This window comes from Myxine glutinosa, chromosome 11, assembly GCF_964187855.1.
Source record: "Myxine glutinosa chromosome 11, kmMyxGlut1.1, whole genome shotgun sequence".
In the NCBI taxonomy this organism is placed as follows: domain Eukaryota; kingdom Metazoa; phylum Chordata; class Myxini; order Myxiniformes; family Myxinidae; genus Myxine; species Myxine glutinosa.
The window spans coordinates 122,460,775-122,480,871 of NC_136271.1; the positions used below are offsets into that span (position 1 = coordinate 122,460,775).

General features: G+C 43.5%; 1 protein-coding gene across 2 annotated transcripts in view; it reads left to right on the forward strand.

Annotated features, from left to right (window-relative positions):
- The window catches only part of GPHB5 (glycoprotein hormone subunit beta 5), a 32,986-nt gene extending 18,008 nt beyond the window's left edge, over window positions 1-14,978 (forward strand). Inside the window, exons 3-4 of one of the 2 annotated variants that reach the window (XM_068131117.2) lie at window positions 6,074-6,287; window positions 14,354-14,978. In XM_068131117.2, coding sequence (XP_067987218.2) covers window positions 6,074-6,287; window positions 14,354-14,542 — 403 coding nt within the window. In that variant the 3' untranslated portion in view covers window positions 14,543-14,978. Of the gene's footprint in view, window positions 1-6,073; window positions 6,314-14,353 lie in introns of those variants that run through there. The other variant, XR_010986386.2, reaches the window with a different exon arrangement.
- Window positions 14,979-20,097: the final 5,119 nt, after the last annotated feature.

The following is a 20,097-nucleotide window of genomic DNA, read 5'->3' on the forward strand; positions in this document are numbered from 1 at the left end:
ATGGTATATAATTATCTCTATATAATTCCAGCAATCTGTGTGTGTGTGTGTGTCTGTCTGTATGCGACCGCTGTTTCTCGACAACTACCGGTCCGATATACTTGAAACTTGCCAGGTATATTGCTGGGGACCCGAGGATGTGCCTTTTCAAGGTTTGAAATTAATCGGACAAGTGGTTCCCAAGGTATGGTCACCGTACTCGCAAGCCGTTCGCTTTGGCTTTGCGAATGGACCAAACCATTTCATGTAAATAGAGGGGGGGGGGGTTCTGTGGTCGTTACTGCCACGTGGTTTCAAAGTTTTTTGTTGTTGTTGTTGTTTGCACGCATGTTTTTTTGCACGCACGTACGGGCAAGCACGTACGGCCAAGCACGTACGTGCGGGCACGCCCTAGTACTTTTAATATCAGGAATTACAGCATGTTACAGCCCCAGTACGGCCCGTACGGAACAAAAAAATAAGCACGTAAACAAAATTCCCAATAGCTAAATACTGATCACTGATATGCAAATACATGAATCACTTGTCATGACTTTCAGAATTATGGCACATTTTGTTGATTAAAATCACAAACTCAAAATAAAATCACATATAGAGAAACTAATAATACTGACTCATAAAATACTGTCGGAAGTCAAGGATTCGCTTAAAAGTAAAAAAATGTCCATAATTAACTAATTCAGCTGCATGTACAATCTATAACAACAGTCCACTACCTAATCATCATTTTCCTCATCATCGTCGTCGCTGAAACTGTCCAGGACGGAGTTGGTGCAGCCAGATCCACGGCACTGACCACAAGCAGGAGAACACTCCAAGTTTGTCTTGCGGCATGTACACCGTGCGGAACCCCAATCGGTCGAACAGTTGCACCGGATAACATTCAACAAATCCTGAGGTGCTGGAGGGAGGTCGGTCATAACAGGAACAAGATTGCCGTCGCTCATTCTCCAGCCCCAATCCACTGGTTGTAGGCTGTTGTTTCCTTTCCACTGCTGTATTTGCAGATACACCCGTCTGCTGTGATATCTCGCTGCAGCAGATGTGGGCGGTAAGGTCTGTGGGAGTATCTTCGAAGTCTTGACTGCGACCTGTTCACAAAACCGCTTGTACCTGAGGGAATCCAAACTTTCATCAGGTTTACCCTTGTAGAGACACACGAGTGCTATCTCTCCTGCAGCCTCGACCACATCTGGTGATGCATCCTCAGCCAAGAACTGTTGGGATTGAGTTTGGAAGAGTGTGCTCATCATGAATTTATTTAAAGTGACGCTCCTTTGCCAAGGCCGTACAGTCGAGACGTCGTGTCACATCCCAATACTGCGTGTATGAATAGGATGCTTTCACACACAGCTGCACCTAGCTGACGTTTCATGGACTTCACATTCCAGATGTGGTTTGGTTTTGTAGTGGATTTTGCCTGACTATACATAAACAAGTCGTGTGCTTCTAGGTTTGCGTAGAAGCAGAGTAGGACGATCAGATCTGTGTCTTCTCCTATAAGGGCTGTGTTCCTCATGTTCGCCGAACTGACTGCGGTCTGGATGATTAGCAGGTCAGCATCTTCCTGGGAATGATGGGTCTGGCATCCAGAAAGCCGGAGGTATCTGCTCAACATGTTGATGAAGTTCTGTTTGTTGTTGAGGTTTCCCAGGAAGATGTCTTTCTTCATGGTCAACTTCATGTCATCAGTGAAAGTCACTTCTGGTCCACCTCTACCTGCTACTCGCCTCTGGTGGGTCATGTGCTTGGTTGATTGACCAAGATATCCATCAAATATTACGATGGCCTTTCCGTACTTTCTTGTAACATAGTCACAGTGGAGCATGCAGATCTCTCGATATGTTGGTGAACCACGTGGCCATGGTATACGGTGCAGCAGACTTCCACCATCCAAGACATACTGGATTTCGCTGATTGACTCTATGGTACCTGGTTCAAGTTTAGACCAGATAGCATCTCCGAGTACGGACTTCTGGGCTTCACGTAGCATCAGCTTTTCATCAAACAGCGCAGGTGGATGAGGGCATAACTCAAAGCGAAACATCTCTTCCTTATCTTCAGCAGATTTTGAGATGATGATGAGACGCTGGAATAGCAGTTCTGGGTCTATCTGTACCTGGTCTTTACCAACTCGCACAGATGATCTGGCCTTCAGAAATGTGGTGGCTTGGTCTTTGCGCTTGAACGTGTAGTGGACAACTGACTGATTTGTCATGGAGTGCATGATCTTGTCTCCAATGAGCTTGGCATTGTCGACATCAACCTTACTGCCAGCGTTGACACCAGTCATTATGTTCCTGAGGGATGGATGACACTTGAAAGGATATCTGTCAACTAGAGCAACCTGTAGTGTACTTGTATCTTGCATGTCGCAATGCTGCCTGGTTTTGCCCATCTCTTTGTTCTGTTCACCTGTGCTGTACTTCACTCCAGTGAGCTCTTGCATCGATCTGTTCGTCTCTGAACAAGCCGGCATGGACAAAAGCCACGTTAACCGTTGTTGCTCTGTCATTCCTCTTCCTCTTGTTAACCCCCCGCTGGTCTTTATACTTCTCATGAGTACTTGCTCAATCATCAGGTCTGAGGAAATTCCAGCCCAAGCTCTACTACTTCTTCGGGCGACATGGAAGCCCTGAGTAAACTTACGGTGCACATCTGGATAGTCCTGTTCTAAGCTGTGCATTATTTGCAGGTAAATCCTGGCAGACTTAGCATAGAGTGAATGACCTGAGGCTGCTACATATGGTAACATATCAGATACAGCTTCGAGGTGCAGGGACCAGTTTCCCATACGCTCGGCTTTGATGAATTTTCTTAAGATCTTCACCAACCATATACTGTAACCACAGTTTCGCTGTTCGGTCTTTGGTCAATGATTCTGTCTGTGTTTGAAAGACTTTGCTGATCTTGTCAAGGATTGGATCACTTGCTACATCGTTGGAAGATCGTGTGCCTTTCATCAACGCATCATACAGGGTCCTTGCTGTACTCACATCTGGATGAATCGCATCATCATCGGCCAAGCCACTCATTGCATCTTCATCCCGAACTGGCAAGTCTTCTGCAGTTCTGTATTGTGTTCCTCCAAGAGGATCAGACAGGAGGAGTGCATTCAGGACAGCATCCAGGAGGATGTGTGCCTGTACAGCCCTGGAAATTGCTTTTCCTGTTAGGATGTGATCCACTGCATTTGGTGCGTATATGTGTTCTAGCAGCTCCTTCAACCCAGAACCACCCATGAGGTGCCCTATGCTGCCAAGGAAGCTCATTTCCATATGAAAGGCACCTAGCCTTACCACAATACGTCGCATGGGGCTTCCATCTGGCTCCGAGAGAATGATCGACAATGCCTTCCACCATAGTGGCTGATCAAAGGTGATGATGGTAGGTACATCATGTTGTTTAGCATGTTGCGCAATGTAGTTGAGAGTGGAGTAGATGCATGTAGTGTCGCTCGAGCTCAAATCAATCATTGGGAGAAACAGGACAGACGATTTTGAATGCTGGACACCACGATGTAAGAGTTGCATCATCCCGGACCATGCAGGTCTTGGTATCTTGAACAGCAGTGACGTCTTCCACAGTACATCAAGGTTGGCTGTGGGATCATGGGCTCTCATGATAGGCACGCTCCCATAAGTCAAGGTTGCAAGTGCCTGGTCATCAGCTCTATGGTACTGTATCTGGATTCTTCCAGTTGTTTCTATGTCGCTGGCAGTGACCTGAGCTCTAGGAATCGGATGTCCTTGTGTTGTTCCAGGGGTAATCATGGCTATTATCCCCATGCCATGGAAGGTGTTGTGTCCGTCTAAGGTTCTAATGTTGTGGTCGACGTTGTCAGCTGCATATTGAACAAATTCTCCCTTGTGGTTGGGTATGTCCGTACCCTGGTATACAGCTGCATTTTGGTTGAAACGTGTGACTTCCTTGTATGAGCTGCAGTACCCATGTGCATGCAGTGAATCAATAAGGAAACGAGAGGCGAAATGGTGCTGCAGCTGCACCCCTAGTGCAATTTGCAGTGGAGCAATCAGGACACGTGGTCGTGCAGCTTGCATTATAGCCTGACCAATTGAAGCTATCTTCAGCTCTACATCTTTTGCCTTCAAGATCTTTCCAAGAAAAATCTTCAGAGTATCAGGAAGAAAGTTGAGGCTGGCGTCTTTGAACTCAAAGTCTTCCGATGTTGGGTATGTTTCATTCCCTGTTTCCACTTGCTTTATGTCATCCAGTATGAATTTAGCGGCAGCTTCCAGGATTAGTTTCTTCTGAATCATAGGATCCTTAGACTGGTTTGCATGAAACTCCAAAAGTACACTGTCAGCTGTTTGCCTCATCGTTGCAACATTCGATTTGCCATTAACTGTTGTGACAATGACTCTGTCGCCAAAGTGTTAAATCAGTCTGTCTTTCATATATCTTTGAGAATAGGACTCGGCATTTGAGTCAGCAAGATACTCGGCCATTTTGTCCACCAGATCAGAGATTGTGTTTTGTTCGTCGTCATTTTCCTCAAGGAATTCAGTCACCTTTATAAATGCCTGACATCTGTCATCCAGAGCAGGACGACCGCCTTCGTGTGGTGATTTGTATCGTCTACCCAATTTCTGTTTCTTCTGTACTGTTTCATTATGTACAAAATTCAGAGGGATCAGTTTCCCTGTCCGGAAATTTGAACTGCATACCTGGTGATACACGGCATCTGCCGCTGGAAGGTCACACACAATGAGCAGTCGAGCCCGAACAGTATCGGCCCATGCATCGTTCCTTGTTGAGCACTTTTGCAGAAGACTATCTTTACATTCTGTAAATGTGATAGAGTGGACATCTCCTTGTTGTTTCCTGTTATCAAAGTTCACCTTTGTACCACAGAAGAGGCAATCTGCTTTGAAGTTGAAGGCTTCCTCTGCTGATCGGAGCGATACACTTGGGCCTGGTCTGTGTGTATCTCTGATACTCTGTGCTACCTTTATTGGATTGCAGTATACACGTCGGCATTCTTGATGAACAACTTGACCTGGAACAGTCTGTGTTGGGTCACTGCGCTGGTCACTAACAACATTAATAGTCCGACTTCCCTTTTCACGAAGTGTCACTACTGGATTATCGTTGTTGGTGGATTCATTGCAGAACACACACGAATTGGCCGCCATTCTTCAGGGTTGGATTACCTGCAAATATAGAAAAGTTGAATATACTATTACTGTATGTTATTGCCAATAGACCTAAACATACTAAATACATGTCATTGATGGGATTAAAAACTAAGATATATATGGTTCACAAACAAATAATGATGTACCGTCGCTTGCTGTGGAGTGAGCAGTCTTTGTAAAACGGGGTGTGGTTAAATAAGACACTAAAACAGTAAAAACTTCACTTATATATACAATATTGTACAGTATGATATCCTTTATTTATTATATCGTGCTAGTGATAATAGGTCCAGTGTATAAAATAAGCAATAGAAGTTCAGAGAGCGACAATAATCATAGCATGCGGCATATGTACGTCTTTTAACATGGGGCTAAATGGAGAAAACTTGATTGCATTATTTGAGAGTCACCCCATATTTTTAGACCTTTATACTTTTAGTATGTTATAAAGGTACCTTGAGGGTAATCAATACTAATGAGATCGGTAGTGTTGCAGTTTTTTCCCCGTCAAATGCGAAATGGCTTGGACTATTTCACCAATGCGGGGTTTCAGGTTGCGTTTCGTATTCACAATGGAAATCTCGGATAACTTCGGAATGATTTTAATTTCATGGGGGAAAGCTTTAGCCTCGGTCTCACAAACTCCTTCTTTCACAAACATTCTTACTTGGAAGCCTTTATTGCTCTTTGTTCGGTTGCTTTTGTGCAAAATAACATTTACAAAATAGTAATATGAAACTCCTTCTGGCATTGTAACTAACTCGTACCTATGTGACATACACTTTTTTGTATACTTGGTCGAGGCTCATATAAGAGCTAACACGTAGAACATATAATAAAGGGAGCGGGAGACAAGAAGAGGAGGAGAGAGGGAACAGGAATGGTGTTGCTGATGGTCATGTTGTTTCTTACAGGGACGAGGCTGTGAGATCTGGCATGGCGGTTCCCCGCTCGATGCTGCTTGGCCTTTTGTTGTGCTTGGGTACACCTGCACCAAGCCAGGCCTTGGACCTCAGAACATTTGTGGGTTGTGCTGTGCGCGAGTTCACCTTCTCCGTGCAAAAGCATGGGTGTAGGGATTTCAAAGTCACAACAGACGCCTGCTGGGGTCGATGTGAGACTTGGGAGGTGCGACTGTGATGTTGATCATGATGGTGATTATTATTCTTGGAGCAAAATAATATTCATTTGATCTGCAAGTCCATTTGTTGTTCCCATCCAAGCATAGTTCATGATGTGAGGATACCAAGATCAATGTTGATTCGTTCATGATCAATTAAAGGTCCTGGTATTATGTGCAATAGTGCACTAGTGTCTCCTTATATCTTTGGCTTGTGTGTGTATGTATGTATGACGTATGTATGTACTTGTATGTATGTAGTATGTACAGCACCTTCAGAAAGTATTCACACCCCTTGGCTTTTTTCACATTTTGTTGTGTTACAGCCTGAATTTAAAATGGGTTAAATTGAGATTTTTGGCACTGATCTACACATAATACCCAATAATGTCAAAGTGGAATTGTTTTTTTTAGAAACTTTTACAAAATAATTTAAAATTAATTTTTTTTTAAATGTCTTGCCTTAGTAAGTATTCAACTCCTATGTTATGACAGTCTAAATTGAGCTCAAGTGGATCCAATTTCCTTTGATCCTCCTTGAGATGTCTCAATAACTTGATTGGAGTCCACCTGTGGCTAATTCAATTGATTGGACATGATGTAGAAAGAAACACACCTTTATATATAAGGTCATACAGTTGACAGTTCATGTCAGAGCAGCAACTCTACCATGAAGTTCAAGGAACTGTCCAAAGAACTCCGAGATAGAATTGTGAGGAGGCATTGATTTGGCAAAGAGTATAAAACAATTTCTAGAGTGTTGAAAGTTCCCAAGAGCACAATGAGCTCTATCATGAGGAAATGGAAAGAATATGGAACTAACCAGACTCTTCCTAGAGCTGCCCGTCCGACCAAACTGAGTAACCGGGCAAGAAGGACCTTGGTCAGGGAGGTGACCAGGAACCCAATGACAACTCTGACAGAACTACAGAGTTCCTTGGCTGAGATGGGAGAACCTGCCGGAAGGACAACAGTCTTTGCAGCCGTTCACAAATCTAGGCTTTATGGGAGAGTGGCCAGACGGAAGCCACTCCTGAGAAAATGTACAAGACAGCACGCCTGGAGTTTGCAAAAAAGCATGTGAAAGACTCAGAGCATGAGGCAGAAGATTATGTGGTCTGATGAGATGAAAATCAAACTTTCTGGCCTGATTGCAAAGTGCTACGTCTGGTGGAAACCGAGCACAGCTCATTACCCATCTAACACCATGTCTACTATAATCAAGAATCAAGAAGCATGGTGGTGACAGCATCATGCTATGGGGATGCTTTTCAGCAGCAGGGACTGTAAGACTTGTAAGGATAGAGGGAAAAATGAATGGAGGCAAATACAGGCAAATCCTTGAGGAGAACCTGCTTAACAGTGCAAAAGACCTTAGATTGCGGAGAAGATTTATGTTCCAAAAGGACATGACCTCAGGCATACAACCAATGAAACACTGAAATGGCTTCAGTACAAAAACGTGAAAGTCCTTGAGTGGCCCAGCCAAAGCCCAGACTTGAATCCCATTGAGAATCTGTGGGAAGACTTGAAGATTGCTGTTCACCGACGCTCCTCATCCAACTTGACAGAGCTTGAGCAAATCTGCAAGGAAGAATGGGAGAAACTCCCCAAATCCAGAGGTGCAAAGCTGATACAGACAAACCCAAAAAGACTCAAAGCTGTAATTGCTGCCAAAGGAGCTTCTATGAAGTACTGACTCGGGGTTGAATACTTATGTAAATTAGATATTTCTGTAATTCTATTTCAATAAATTTAAAAAGAAAAGATTCTGGATGACCAAGACGAATATGCAGACAAGATTGACTGAGCGAACCTGACCTGTCATCAATCAGCCCTTGTGCTTTGGCGCGACCCTAATCTGCCCGTCTAATGGATTAATATGCCAATTCTGCTAAACGCTATGGAGTCCTCTTCCGACAACCACACATGGCTTCATCAAAACTGGAATCCTTACTATAATTCACGCACCAGTGTGTGTGTTTGTGTGTTTATTTGTCACACTACTCCTCCTTCAGTTCTGGGTTGATTACATCCAGCCATGCTACATATGATCAGCATGATCCCAATTGGTGCATAAGGATGTTTATATCTTTGCTGGTGGTTTTATCGGGTGAGGGGAGGGGAGGGGGGGAGGGTGGTGGAGGTGTAGGGGGGGGCAGAGGGAGGCAGAGGGGAGGGATGCAAATTCTCTATGTAAACGTGTATCGTGTAGCGCCACCTTCAGGTGGGAGAGGGCCCCACCCTAAACAGTACAGTATTCCTGTCCCCACATTGTACAGTGCATTGAGGTGTTTTGAATTGCATAGCAAGAAGCATTTGGGAGAGGTACTCATATTTTGAATTTACACATTTCAATAAGGATAATAACATAAATCTGGATAATAACATAAATCCCTAGAGAGAGAGAGTGAGAGAACCTGCTCCATGTTCGATGCTCGTGCACGTGTGTCAGTCTTGGTTCGGGTTCAGCAGACCGGCGTGGGACTTGTCCACCCTGTGCCATGCGTGCCGGTACCAGCCATGTTCTCTGCACACCAGCTCCACAATGAAGGATCCAGGACAAATCTAAGGATGTGACCAGACCGGAGAAATAACACAAATCACTGAGCAGCAGAAGGAACAGGCACCGCCAGCAACCACCCAGTAAAAGGGAGAGAAATGCACAGTATGTTCGTGTGCATCAGCAAGGTCATGGAATCAATCATCGCAGTTGATATGAAATCCTTTCTTTTCTTCAACAACCTCATCTCAGATCATCAATTTTGTTTCATACCAGGTCACTCCAACTTGAACATGCTGCTTCCACTCACCCAAAAATGTATGGAGGTCCTCAATGTCAGACATGAAGTCAGGACCATCTCTCTGGACATATCTTGAGCTTTTGATATAGTCTCGCATCCTGCCTTACTCTCCAAGCTCTCTGCCTATGGCGTTCAAAGCCAACTCCACACATGGCTAACTGACTTCCTCTACTCTCCAAGCTCTCTGCCTATGGCGTTCAAAGCCAACTCCACACATGGCTAACTGACTTCCTCTACTCTCCAAGCTCTCTGCCTATGGCGTTCAAAGCCAACTCCACACATGGCTAACTGACTTCCTCTACTCTCCAAGCTCTCTGCCTATGGCGTTCAAAGCCAACTCCACACATGGCTAACTGACTTCCTCTACTCTCCAAGCTCTCTGCCTATGGCGTTCAAAGCCAACTCCACACATGGCTAACTGACTTCCTCTACTCTCCAAGCTCTCTGCCTATGGCGTTCAAAGCCAACTCCACACATGGCTAACTGACTTCCTCTACTCTCCAAGCTCTCTGCCTATGGCATTCAAAGCCAACTCCACACATGGCTAACTGACTTCCTCTACTCTCCAAGCTCTCTGCCTATGGCGTTCAAAGCCAACTCCACACATGGCTAACTGACTTCCTCTACTCTCCAAGCTCTCTGCCTATGGCGTTCAAAGCCAACTCCACACATGGCTAACTGACTTCCTCTACTCTCCAAGCTCTCTGCCTATGGCGTTCAAAGCCAACTCCACACATGGCTAACTGACTTCCTCTACTCTCCAAGCTCTCTGCCTATGGCGTTCAAAGCCAACTCCACACATGGCTAACTGACTTCCTCTACTCTCCAAGCTCTCTGCCTATGGCGTTCAAAGCCAACTCCACACATGGCTAACTGACTTCCTCTACTCTCCAAGCTCTCTGCCTATGGCGTTCAAAGCCAACTCCACACATGGCTAACTGACTTCCTCTACTCTCCAAGCCAATGTATGGCTGCAACGGAATCCTTCTATCTCCTTTCCTTGTCAAAGCTGGAGTGCCCCAAGGCAGTGTTCTGGGCCCAGTCCTATTCCTGATTTTCATCAATTATGTCTCTGACTCTTTGGAAATCCTCTTTACTTTTGTTGATGACTCCACCCTTGGCCGTGACATCCCTCATCCTTCAGACAAACAGGCCACAGCCTCTTCCCTCTCTCCATACCTTGGTAAAAAGTCACAAGCTGGGCAAACATTTAGAATATGTCTTTCAATCCTGACAAATGTCACTCACTATTTTTTTTTATCTCAAAGAACCGTCTGGCAAACTCTCCAAACCCTCAAGGCCTTCATCCTCAGCTTGATGGAGTACTACTCTCCCCTTTGGGCTGGCTGCCCTGCCTCACATCTTGCTCAGCTTGACGCCATGGAAACCGAGACCTTCAAGATCATCGTAATCTCCCATGATGAAGCTGAGTTTATGTGTCTATCACTTCACCATAGCAGACAGGTCGGTGTTATCTGTCTGCTACCGTCTTCATTCTGGTCTTGCACCCTCTGCTTTTTCAGTGCTACACCCGAGACAACCATTGAGCTAGAAATGCATCCATGGATTGATTACCTTCCCAAGGAGAGCTGCCTTTGCCAAAAAAGTTTCGAAAACATTTGTCGGCTGAATGATATTGTATATCGCAGTGGGTGGTTCTGTGGCTTTCACAGACTGCAGCTAAATTTGAAGTTACATTCTAGCCAGATTTATATATTTATATAAAACGTTTTTCCATGCGATCGAGTGTGGGAAAAAAAATCCACCAATTTCGAGCAAATACCAATAGTGCGGTTTCCTGGTGGCAGTGAAATCAAGAGCAGATATGGGCAAGTAGTTTAAGAGTCCATAATCATTGACCCTGTGCACAGATGGGACATTGGGTCGATGAAGGTAAATCAACCATACACGTTTGATTACGATGTATCGGGACAGATACCTTTAACGAAGACCATCAAGTTGTCTGTGATTCCCAAACCACTGCCAAGCAACATTTGGAACATTGTAATCCCTATCGTGGTGATTGTATTATTATTGATCATTGCTGGAATCATATTCCTTCTTTTCAAGAAAGGACACCTTTAATCCCTCTCCTCCCTCCAGGTCTTTAAAACAGCTGTTCACCACAATCTCTTATCTTCCCCCATCCAAAACCTTGATCTTTTCTACCCCCGCTAATTCACCCCAGATCCACTTTTTTGAAATACCAACTTCTGTCCTGGAAGTCCTAGCAATGTCAATGTGGTTTTTTTTAGCTCTCTCACCCCACCCCCTTTCCCGTGCCTCCTCCCCCCAAGCCCTCTCCCTTCCACAGATCTCCCGATGCCCCTGCTCTCGAATGTTGTACTTGTTTGCTTCCCTTTCTCTCTCTCCATATTGTCTCCCGCTCCCTTTATCATATGTTTTATGTGTCAGTTTGTCTTTTTGTGATTAATGTTCGCTCTTACATGAGCCTCGATCTTGTATACAAAAGAACAACAACAAAAAAAATCTCTGCAAGAAGCAAGAGAAGTTCAGAAACAATGGGCAATATGGAAAGGATCAGAAAGGACCTGAAAGCAAACCTAAACTTGATCAACCGTTGGTTCATTTATTTCAAAATATATGACCCACTAAGAAAGGGTTGTCGTTGTTGTTGTTATTATTGTTGTTGTATAGCCCCAGAAAGTTCTCTCGAATTAGCCGGTGGCACGGAGACAGCTGATTGATTTCCCAGGAGCGACCCAGAGATCCCCCACATCCAGAATGGTGTACCTCCACCTTCATGAAGTCAGGGCAATGACAGTTAGAGAGAGAGAGAGAGAGAGAGAGAGAGAGAGAGAGAGAGAGAGAGAGAGAGAGAGAGAGCGAGAGACCGAGAGAGAGAGAGAGAGAGAGAGAGAGAGAGAGACAGAGAGAGACAGAGAGAGACAGAGAGAGACAGAGAGACAGAGAGACAGAGATAGAGACAGAGACAGACAGAGACAGACAGAGACAGAGACAGACAGAGACAGACAGAGACGCACACAGACAAGAGGGAAAGGGCCGGCCCATGGGGACCTATCGGCACTCTGACTGACCGCTGACAAATCCGGGCAGCAAGGAAGAATGGGGAAGATTTTGCCACCGACTTGCATTGTGGGGAACAACCACCACGAAGAGGCGTCCCGGATAGTTGTACAAAGAAAGGGTTCATTTCAATGGTGACCTGTACCGACTTGGTTTCATGACTCCTCTGTCACTTCGCTCTTCCATGAGCCTCGACCTATGTTTATACAAGATATCAAGAAAAGTCCCTGGCCACTCCCACCAGCACATTAAGTGTGTGTACATGTGCACAGCTTGATCTTCACCAGAACATGAGAGGTCAACACGAGCCGTTCAACATTGACATGTATCATGGAATGAACTAACCGAATGTTGATCGGGGTATCCTGTCGTGGGAAGCAAGGAGAAGCTGACTCTTCAGGCGTTACAACTCTTTGTCGGAACAACGTGTCAACACTAAGTGACAATTCCCTCTCTTTTGCTCCAACAAAGGGTTACCGCCCAAAACGTCAGCTTCTCCTTGTTTCCCACGGTGGTTGGCATACCTTCATCGACGTCATGTTCATTCCATCCATTGCTCTGCTTTGCTTGTGTTTCATTCTTGACTTGTGTTTCATTCTTTATTGAGATGTGCCAATCTTTTCCCCATTCACTGATTTCTGAATTTTTGTTTCCATGATGGTCTCCTTCAAGAGGGTTTTTTCCTTTTCCATGTTGACTCCCATTTCAATGGGGAATGAAAACACATACAGTATAAAGTGTTTTGCATGTTTGTACAGCTAGAAAATGAGGAAAAAAAAAATTTCACCAACAACAATTTAATGATTATTTTTAATACCAAAAATCCCTAAAGAGTAGATAAAGGGGATTTTCCACAGGATCAAAGGATCATTGATGAAGATCAGTAATAGGACTGGGTCCAGAACACTGCCTTGGGTCCCACCAACCTTAACAAGGAGAGGAGGTGAAAGGATTCCGTTAAGAGCCACATGTTGGCTACGAGAGTAGTCAGCAAGCCGTGTGTGGAATTTCCCTTGGATTCCATAGGCACAGAGTTTGTGGAGAGCAAGGCAGGATGATAGACCATATCAAAAGCACGAGATATGTCCAGAGAGACGGCCCTGATCTCATGTCTGAGATTGAGGGCCTCCATCCATTATTGGGAGAGTAGAAGCAGCATGTCCAAGGTGGAGTGACCTGATCTGAAACCAATTTGTGATCTGAGAAGAGGTTGTTGGAACACAAGGAAGCTAGATGCAGGAGGAGGTCATTTGGTCCATCATGCAGGAGGAGGACCAAATGATGCAGGAGGAGGACCAAATGATGCAGGAGGAGGACCAAATGATGCAGGAGGAGGACCAAATGATGCAAGAGGAGGACCAAATGATGCAAGAGGAGGACCAAATGATGCAGGAGGAGGACCAAATGATGCAGGAGGAGGACCAAATGATGCAGGAGGAGGACTAAATGATGCAGGAGGAGGACCAAATAGAGTCGGGATGAGACAATGTGGATTGTGGCACGCTCAAGGATGTCCCATTGGTGCAAAAATAAAAATGGGGAAATATATTTATTTTAATTATTTTAATTATATTCTTTTTTATTTTTAGTTGTGGGAGAAAGGGAATGGGAGAAGACGGTTCTTGGATGAGAAATATACAATCCCGATCACATAGCCCTTGCCGAGACCCCCACATACATGACACGCCACAAGGATGTACACTATTACCCATCCATACTCGAGCTACCTACAAGTCCTGCCAAAATCCCTGTAACCTCTATCTCCAATGTATCTAGGTAACTATCTAATTCCAATTTGAACTTTTCTGCTGTTTCTGCTGCTCCTACCTTTCCAGGGAGACCATTCCATGCATTAACTACTCCCTGAGTGACTCTCGGCCTACAACTCCTGGTCCTATCACTGTCTATTGTGCTGAAGAACTCTTCCGCACTTATTTTGTCTATACCCTTCATTATGTTAAGCTGTAGATCATAACCTACTCAGCTTGATGAGGATACCACCTGATCAACAAATGAGCTAAACAAAAGAACGAACTCAATGAAAAGCAGATTGCTTGATATTTGATCTATTGTAAATGAACAACTCCTCCAAGTTCCGTTTCCTTGTTACCTGTGAAATGTCTCATGATATGAGCAGGTATTTCGAAATATTTTTCCTGCTCAGAAAATTCTTTCTGTCGTTTACCAGATAGTAACACAATGAAATGTTTGTCTCTTGGCAGAAACCAATAGAAGAACTTCCATATATGCTGGCCAGCCAAACGGTTTGCACGTACTACGAGACCCGCTACGAGACCATCCAACTCCCAAACTGCAGGCCCGGAGTGAACCCAAACTACTCGTTTCCTGTGGCCTTGAGCTGCGACTGTAGCCTGTGTTCCCTGGACTACATGGCATGTGAGACCTTCTGAAACGGAAGGAGATTTACATCTCTAGCCCAACAGTTTCAATCCCGCAAATCTTCAAATGAGCAGTTTCGCACGAAGGTGCACATAATGGGCCTTGTTGGACAGAATTTCTTGACTTCTGATGTGAGGTCATCTTCTGCTAAGATCATGTTACACTGAATTGTTCATATGTTTTTGTTTGTAAGACATTCAAGAAATCTTAAACTTGTGCCATGTTTATTGGATGACTTCCACTGACACTCCAATGTCTATATCAGGCAGAGCTACTACACGTTTGTTTTGGATCGCTTTTTAAGATTAATTTGAATTTTTTTTTTGTATACAAGATCGAGGCTCGTGTAAGAGCTAACATTGATCACAAAAAGACAAACTGACACATAAAACATATGATAAAGGGAGCGGGAGACAAGATGCAGAGCAGGGACATCTGGAGATCTGTGGGAGGGAGAGGGCTTGGGGGGTGTAGGTATGGGAAGGGGGGAAGGGGTGGGAGAGGTAGAAAAAAAAACACATGGACACAGCTAGAACTTCCAGGAAAGAAGTCGGAATTTCAAAAAAGTGGATCTGGGGTGAAATTAGCGGGGGTAGAAAAGATCAAGGTTTTGGTTGGGGGAAGATAAGAGATGGTGGTGAACAGCTGTTTAAAGACCTGGAGGGAGGAGTGAGATTGAAGAGAGTGAGGGAGTTTGTTCCAGAGGCGGGAGAAAAGAGGAATGAAGGAGTGAAGGTGAGCAGAGAGTCTTGATTTTGGCAGTTTAACCATAAGAGGGTTGCAGGCAGATCTTGTGCGACCTGTAGGAATATTTGGGGGACAGAGCCCAGAGAGAGCTGGGGGGGGGGGGGGGGCAAGGCCGGAGAGGAGTCGGTAGAAGACGGAAAGACCACCAACCTGCCTGTGGTGAGTAAGTGAAAAGCCCTCGGAGTTAGCTTCATCACAGGAGATTCCAATGATTCTGAACGCTTTGAATTGTTTCAAATAATCCATATTTAGTAAAGATCCATACTTGGTTCAGCTTGGTTGGGTTTTTGATCCAGGAAGGAAAATCCAGCGCAACAAAGGCTTCGTTTTTTGCTTTGTTGGACCGCCACATCAAGCTCGAAAACATCATGAGAGGCCGGAAGGAGAGCAAATTCGCTATCTTACTATAATTCGCCAAATGTCCGTCCGTCTGTATGTCTGTCCGTTCGAAGGTACCGCAAAAACTACTGAACCGATCGCGTTTCTTTAGGAAATAAAATGGAATGATATGTCAAAACTTTAGGTCAAAAGGAACTTTTATCAGCAATGTCGTCTGTCCTGAAGTTCTAAGGTGAAGAAGAGGTACAAAATCTTTTTTTTTTTAACTCCCTAAAGAAAAGCGTACGGTTGATATCACGATTTGAAACATGATGGAATAATATTTACCGATATGAAGTGATGTGGCTTTTATTGAAATTCTAAAGATACTGTTTAGATTTTGATGATTTGCGTGTGATATGATTCAACGGATGTTTATATAAATCGTTTAAAATTTAAAAAAAACCTTCAATTTCTGATATTTTGCCTTTTCATGTGGGCCTCCCAATTGAAGCCCCGCCCGTAGGGCAGGTACCGTTGCTAGTTTATCAAAACCTGAGTTGTATTAAAGTTTTGTTTAACAATCTCTATGAACTTTTTTGGCAAAAAAACATTAGCTGGAGTACAGGGTCTCTGTTTGGGTAAACCATTGACTAAATCAAGAGTGAACAAGTTGTCATGTTTCAACTTTGAGGTATCATCTAGGAAATGCATCACAACTCACAATGAGTCGTCACCACAACAAGCTGTGCTTTTATTTGGACCTAGCATCAGGTAAAATTGTGTTTATAAACAATGGGTAATGGAACTCCACTGCCTTGAGGTGGAGTTATCAAATTCTCAAGTGAATGTAGGTTTTATTTTCACTTTGCCTGGTGTTGGAAGTGAGGTCGTGCTGAGTGCAGACCACATGGTACAAAAGTTGTACATCGAGTTCATCATGATGTTTGAATTTTTTTGGGGGGGGGGTTCCTGGTTTGTATGTTATTGTATACTTTCTTGTATTCCAAGTTTTGTACTGTATCGCCTACTTTCAAATACATGTGAAGAACAATGTGGGTTTACACGACAAACAAACGAACAATGTACTTTAACGGACACAGGGTAATTTCCCCGAAAGGAGAAAACAAAAATCGACTTTTCCACTCGACAATTTATTGAGAAACTTTAACATTGTGCTTGTATATTACTGGATATTTTACCATTGTGTCAATGTTGCCATTTACTACTTGTATTGCGAAAACTGAAGATTTTTCAAGTATATTGTTGGTCTAGTGCGTTATTCTGTCTGTCTGTCTGTCTGTCTGTCTGTATCTGTATGTCAGTCGCCTGCAGGTCACAATTTTCAACCGATCTTCACGAACCTTCACCAAATGGTAGAGTTGGTCATAATCAAGAAGCCTATTGTTTTGGGGATCAAAAGGTCAACATAGGCCAAAGGTCACCAACTTTGTCAAATTTCTAAAATCCTCAATTTTCATCCGATTGACTTGAAATTTGAAGACGATTTGCATATCTGGTCACTGAATTCAACCACTAATTATATTTTAGGTCAACATAGGCCAAAAGGTCAAAATAGGCCAAGTTTCTAAAATCCTCAATTTTCATCCGATTGACTTGAAATTTGAAGACGATTTACATATCTGGTCACTGAATTCAACCACTAATTATATTTTAGGTCAACATAGGCCAAAAGGTCAAAATAGGCCAAGTTTCTAAAATCCTCAATTTTCATCCGATTGACTTGAAGTTAAAGAGGATTTGCATATCTGGTCATTAATTCAACCACCAATTATTTTTGAGGTCATCATAGGCCAACAACTTATTTTAGGGATTTCGCAAGTATCGTGCTATGCATGACATATTTCTTGTTTTTTTTGTTTTGTTTTGTTGTACTTTTTATAGATTTTCTTTTCTGGCATCCAAGCATGTTCTGCAATATAAATTAATCATTCATATTCGTTGTTTTATAGCGTTAGAGGGAGAGCTGCAGTTGTGTTTTTATTGTAATAAAAAAAACTTTGACAAGGAAATAAACACCTTTTATAACAATGTTTCCTTAAAACTGTTTTCTGTTTTCTTATTGCATCTCAAATCGAATATAACAGAAGTCATTTAAACATTGTTTGCATACAAAAGGTTAATCTGGAATTTCAAAGCATTTGGCAAAATTTTATCACACTGATATATGAAATGTGACGATATTCAGTAAGGCCATGGAAGATGATAGAATGTGGAATCAAATCTCGTGCTGTACATCTGCCATGGCCGAGCAGTATATACTGCAACAATAGTACAGTATATTTCTTTCTGCCCAAACCTGTTCTGTTTTAATTTGAAACCAAAAAATAATTGTATTCGTAGAACTCCCGACTGCTGAAAACAACAGTGATGCCTCCTGGTTGTGATTGGTGGGGCAAAAGACAATGTGACCAGGTGGCAGTGGCACTTGTTGGTTCCAGATACGATGTGGCCTCCTCATCAATCACAGTTAGAAGTGTATTATTAACCAGTATACAAGCCGAAAGGCTTAAAAGTCACTAAGTGGATGGAACAGCGATGTGTTGCCCTGACGAGCCCCAATAAGGGCGAAACTTGTCGGTAGCCTCGCTTTTCATCTGCTTGGTGACAGTATTTGACCTTGACATCTGTGCACTTCTGGAGGCCCTTCTGGAGTTGCAGTCATGACATCGTCGTGACGGAATCATCACGACGTAATTTTTATCTTCCCTTGCTTCATTTTTCCCTTTAATTTTTCAACTTGTCTGACCTGAACTCAATCACACTCCAGAGGGTGCTGGGAAAATGGTCAAAGGGGCATGTTTTCATTTTATACATGCTGTGGGGCTAAATTGAGAGAATAAAAATCGATAGGATTATAGGTTGAGAAATTAGGGTAGAGGAATATTGACGAAGGAATGAAAGAAAGAAGGCAAACAGCTTTGGGAGTGAAGCCATAACTCTCTGTAGGCCAGGCATTTTCGGAGGCCTACCTGAAATTTAAGAGCCGACAAATGAATATATTTGCTTTGTGCTTTGCGTTTCCAATAAAATCTATATCTAGTCTAATTATATGCTTAACGTAATGAGATATTTATTCAGAAACATATTTTGCACATTCCTTGCTTTTTAAGCCTTTGAAACTATCCAATTGGCCAACCTAACATTTTTTGAGGCCGACCCAAAAATGTACGTGCGGTTATGGCATAGCTTGGGAGGGAAGCAAATAAGCAATGGCGAATGGAGGAGGGATGGAGGGATTAAAAGCTTTGCCATACTTGTTTCCTGGACAGCCAAAAATGATCTTCAATTACATTTGCCCCATTTATGAAAACTTGCAAATTGTACAATCTTCATACTTCCTTGTGGTTTTGGACTGACAAGATGTCTCAGGTTTACTTCCCACGAGCAGGTACGTTCTGTGTCCACAGATTAACCACCTTTTCTGGAACAACGCTAAAGTTTCCTAAACGAGGAACTAAATTTCCCTGACGTGTTGTTCGCCATGACGTCATTCTTGGTCATCACAATTGTGTTTTCAACTCCATTATATATGTTCTTGGAGTTTTCAAAGGCCATAATTTGTGGAAAGCTTCCGTAGCAGGAGTTTATTCCTGGTTTCCTTCAACTTATGCTCTTTCACCAAGCGCAGTGTACATGTGACATTTTTTGCGGTCACTAAGAATCGGAGATCTTGCTCCTCGAGCCTTGACCTAAGAGAAGGAATAATTTAATTAGACTAGTTATAGTTATTTCCTAGTGTATGGGTTTAGATTTAGCTATCCCGTCAATTACCATAATTATCATTTGCCAGAGACGGAGTCCTTAGATAGCAACAGATCATCCTTTCATCCCTCTGTGATGTTTCACGAATAAAGTGCTATCTTTCCCTTTAATTACTCCCCTTTAAGGCATCACGCCAGTGCAGAGTTGTGGTTGACCGGACTTGTTCCGCCTGACACTGTGGATATGTATGGGACGTCACGTGGCCAGTGGAGCATTTTGGTCAATTGGATTTTAACTTTGAGGTTTGTCTGTAAATCCATTGATCGACTTGTTGTGCATGAAGCGGTTTGCATAATGTCACTCAGACTATTGTGTGCTAATTGGTTGGTTCGCACGTGTGTGGCCCGAATGGATTGGAGCAGGTGGAAGAGAACAATTGGTTGGGACGAGAGAGGGGGGGGGGGGAGAGTGAGAGAGAGAGAGAGAGAGACAGAGAAAGAGACACAGACAGAGACAGAGAGAGACAGAGACATAGAGACAGAGAGACAGAGAGAGAGAGAGAGAGAGAGAGAGAGAGGCAGACAGACAGACACACACAGAGACATAGAGACATAGAGACAGATAGAGAGAGACAGAGAGAGAGAGAGAGAGAGAGAGAGACTTTTGACTTTTTGACTATAGAGAGAGACTATAAAACCAAAGTATTCCAACTCCACTTTACATACAAATCACAACCTCATTTCCAATGCATTTGCACAAAACACCCCCCATGCCC